General features: G+C 30.7%; 1 protein-coding gene across 1 annotated transcript; it reads left to right on the forward strand.

Annotated features, from left to right (window-relative positions):
* Positions 1–1,554: 1,554 nt before the first annotated feature.
* On the forward strand, positions 1,555–3,712 carry LOC111278709 (protein GRAVITROPIC IN THE LIGHT 1-like). Its single transcript, XM_022865335.2, has one exon. It carries the CDS (start codon positions 1,819–1,821, stop codon positions 3,220–3,222), a length of 1,404 nt encoding a protein of 467 aa, XP_022721070.2. The 5' UTR covers positions 1,555–1,818; the 3' UTR covers positions 3,223–3,712.
* The last annotated feature ends 611 nt before the right edge of the window (positions 3,713–4,323 follow it).

Below are 4,323 nucleotides of genomic sequence, written 5' to 3' on the forward strand. Positions count from 1 at the left end.
AGCGCTGAGAAGGGTAAATTAAAAGGAAGCATTTAAAAAAAAAACATGATTTTAAGCTAACAGAAAAATAAAGAAGTTAAAAACCAATTTTTTAAATGAAAAGAAAAAAGTTTTTTTTAGGTGCGAGGCCGTAATTAAGAAATATAAGAATAGGATGTAGATATTAAAATTTAAAATTTAAAATTTAAAATTGTTAATATTATTTTTTAAAAATAATTTTATAAATTAATTAAATTAAATTTCAATTTAAATATTATCTTATTTTGAAATATGTTAACTTCAACTTGAAAGGCCAATGGGGGACAGCGGGCAGTGAATTGATACATACAAAGATAGTCCAAATTCGAATATAGTAGATTTATGTTATGTTTTATGTATAAAATTATTTTGTAGAGATGATTAGATTAAATAATTTATTTTATTTTATGTTTGAAGTGTATAATAATTAAGATAAGATAATTTTATTTATTAATTAAAAATATTATTTTTAAAATTTTATATATTCAACTTAAATTATTAATATAATTTTTAAAAATATAATAACATATATAAATTTAATATAATGAATTAAAAAAATAAATTTTTTTATATAAAAAAATATTAATACTTTTTATAATCTCATGTATCTCTTTGAATATAAATAAAATATAATATAAAAATTTTATCATTTTATTTCACCGAATATGATTTTAATATTTGAGGAGGAAGATGACAAGGGTGTGTTTCTCTCATGCTTCTTCTGCTTGAGTTCATAACTCTCAGTTCATCAGTTGGGGACCCACCAAGAACGCAGGCACAGATCTCTAACGTTTGATTTTGTTCACTGCCCAAAGAACAAATCTGACTGACTGCTGAAAACTGATGCTAATGCCTTCGTTCACTACACCTAACTTTAGATCTTCGGGCTGTCATTTGTATTATCTCTTTATAATAAACGAGTGAATTTTTTATTTACATTCCAAGATTTTGAATTATATAGCTTAATTTAAGAGAGGGTGGATAAGTAAAATAACACCTCAAACTCAAGGGGTTCATCAACCATTGATCAGCCGCCCCTATATACAATCATCATCCCTTCTACTATTATTAAAATCTAAACAATGAAAACATTGAAATTTAAGTATTTAAAGAATTAATTTAACATTTGTTACTGTCTAGAAGAGCATTAAGATTCTTGAATATATATTCTTTTACCAACAAGATGTTAATTTAATTGATAAGATCATTTTTTTCAACATAAATATCTTAGGGTTTGAGATTAGTTGATTGTCTTGTCATCTCAAATTTATAATGTAATTATTATTTTTTAGGTCATAATTTTATTTTAATACAAAAAATTAAATAATTTATTTATTTTGAATTTTAATATTTAAGATTATCAATTTTTTTTTAAATGATTGAATCATGCAGATCAATTGAAAAAAAAAAAAGTTTGGATGCATAAGGTTGTGAGTTCTTAAAATTAAAGAACCCAAATTATGTTTAAATGAAATGTAAATGAAAGTGATTACGTTATGCATTGTAGTGCTCACAATTGTTATCTTCACTCAAGAGTATTGAAATTCAAGATTTGAATTTGTACTTCTCTTTGTATCATTTACATGATATTTTATATGTTTTTCACTTTTGTTCAACCCCACCATCGTATCCGGATTCAATCTGATAGTCAAAGTTGTGCTCTTCATATCACATTCACTTTCTTTTCCACGATTCCCTCTTTTCTTTCTTTTTTTTTCTGGGCTCACAATAAGCCAAAATCTTTTTTTATTTTCATGCTCCAAACCACATTTCAATTCCCTGTAATTTCATCTCTCCAAAATGGAAACAATCAGACCCAAATCAGCTTTGAACCACAGCAACAATAAGAGCAGGCTAGCAAGAACTTTCCAGAAAGTAATCAACCTAAGAACTGCAACAAGAATTGCTTCAAGCAATGGGATTAGAACCTCTGTTCTCATATCCCAACATAAATTCCCACAGGAAGGTTCAATCCCAGGTCAGAAAACTTCTTCCCATGCAGACAAACATGGGGGCTCCAAGCTTAAGCAAAAAGCAGTTCTGGAAGCTGTGGTTGCTAAGGTTTTTGCTAGTGTTACTTCTATCAAAGCTGCTTATGTTGAGCTGCAAATGGCTCAATATCCGTACAACAGTGATGCTATTCAGGCTGCTGACCAAGCTGTTGTGGAAGAACTCAGAGCTCTTTCAGAGCTAAAGCGAAAGTTTTTAAAGAAAGAGCTTGATCTTTCACCTCAAGTTACTTTGATGCTCGCGGAGATTCAGGAACAGCAAAGCTTGATGCGAACTTACGAGATCACAATCAAGAAGTTGGAATCTGATGTTGAAGAAAAAGATTCAGACATTGCTTTACTCCATAAGCAGCTTGAAGATTGCACTGCTGTTAACAAGTCTTTAGAAAAGAAACTAAACTCCAGTGGACCTTTGTCAATGTTTGATAATATCCAGTTTACAACTTTGAATCCAAGTCATTTTGTGCAAGTTTTACACTGTACTTTGAGATCTGTTCGCAGTTTCGTGAAAATGATGATCAAGGAAATGGAGTTAGCCAAGTGGGATCTTGATTCAGCTGCTCAAACCATTGAACCTGGAGTCGTTTTTGCAAAACAAAGCCACAGTTGCTTGGTATTTGAATCTTTTGTGTGTAAAACAATGTTAGGAGACTTCAATTGCCATGATTTTGGGCTAACAAAAGATTCTGCCTCAAAAAAACTCGACCCTGAGCAGTATTTCCACAAATTCAAGAACCTGAAATCTGCTCACCCAAAATCCTTTTTAGTTCAAAATCCGAACTCTTCTTTTGCTAAATTCACCAGAACCAAGTACCTCAACCTGGTCCATGCCAAAATGGAATGTTCCTTTTTTGGAAACTTGAACCAAAGGAAGCTAGTTACCTCTAGTGGGTTCCCGGATACAGCCTTTTTTACAGCTTTTGCAGAGATGGCTAGGCGCTTTTGGCTCTTGCATTGCCTGGGATTCTCAATCCATGATCAAGTTTCAGTCTTTCAGGTAAAGAAAGATTGTAAATTCTCTGAGGTTTACATGGAAAATGTGAGTGAAGAATCTCTTTTTTCCGGTGAAATCAACGACGCAAATGTTGATACTAGAGTCAGTTTCACGGTGGTTCCAGGGTTCAAGATTGGTAAAACTGTGATACAAAGCCAAGTTTATTTGTCTCCGGAGTCTATTCCTCCGGTGAGTCGTTGATCTTTTTTTTTTTAGAGAATCAACGTATAGTACTTCATTATTATTAGATGAATAAATTAAGATGCTATCCACGCCCGTATGGTACACGCACCGCTATGGGAAAGTTGGGGAGAGTGGAGTTGAGTGCTATTTTCAAGTGGGGTTTGTGGACTCGTGGTTTAAGGTTTATATTTCAACTTCAGAAGTTCAGTTATCTCCCAGGTTATGGGAAAGAAAGCGGAGCGTGGGGTGGCGCGTGGTTTTTGATCTATGGAATAGTAGTGGCTGATAGCACCACCAGCATCCGGACCCACAGCCCAAAATGGCCAAAAAGAAACAGAAGGTGCAGCTACGTTATAGGGGAGTAGGGGTTTTTCTTTCTTTTTAATTTAAAAAAAAAATCAGTTTTATAACAGAGAAAGAGAAAGTGTTTTGAGAGGGAAAAAAGTTCTCTGTTAGTACTGTAATTCAGCAGCAGCAGTAATAATAGCGTAAAGCAAATTTTTAGTGTTTAACATGCCTAAAAATTCCTAGACAAGAATTGCAAGTTGGCAATAGAAAAATATTTTAAAAGCCAATATGAAATTCTATGATTGTCTTTGTAATAATGCATGAACAATACCCTTGTTCATATATGTCATTGCATCTGCTTACTCATATTCTCACAAGGGTTTGGATTCCATCAAAAGTGGGATTCATTATAATTTATCGTATCATCAATTAGATTTTAATAATAAAATTTATTTAATATAAATATTTTTATAGTTTTTAATCATATTATAATATATTTTTAATTATAAAAATAATAATTTTATTATTATTTTTAATTTTATTAAAATCAATCATCTATGGACTTTAAATTTGAGAAATATTAGATTTACCAATTAGTTGGGAAAACCTTTTTGGCTATTTACTATCTCCTTAATTCTAATTATGCAAATTTTACTTCATATATCTTATTTTTATGTAAGACTTTGTTTTATTGCAAATAAATAAAATGAATTCGAAACTTATATTAATTGATTTATATAACTAATATTTAGTAGATTTAGATTTTAAATTTCATCATCTATAATTTTTTTTTATTTTTGTAATATTTGAAAAAAAAAAATTGGACTTTGG

Source organism: Durio zibethinus, chromosome 8 (genome assembly GCF_047325235.1).
Source record: "Durio zibethinus cultivar Kanyao isolate XHJ-2024 chromosome 8, ASM4732523v1, whole genome shotgun sequence".
NCBI classification, from domain to species: domain Eukaryota; kingdom Viridiplantae; phylum Streptophyta; class Magnoliopsida; order Malvales; family Malvaceae; genus Durio; species Durio zibethinus.

Bases quoted from the DNA above. Each gene is read 5' to 3' on its own strand.
- LOC111278709 (XM_022865335.2), top strand. From the start codon at position 1,819: ATGGAAACAATCAGACCCAAATCAGCTTTGAACCACAGCAACAATAAG.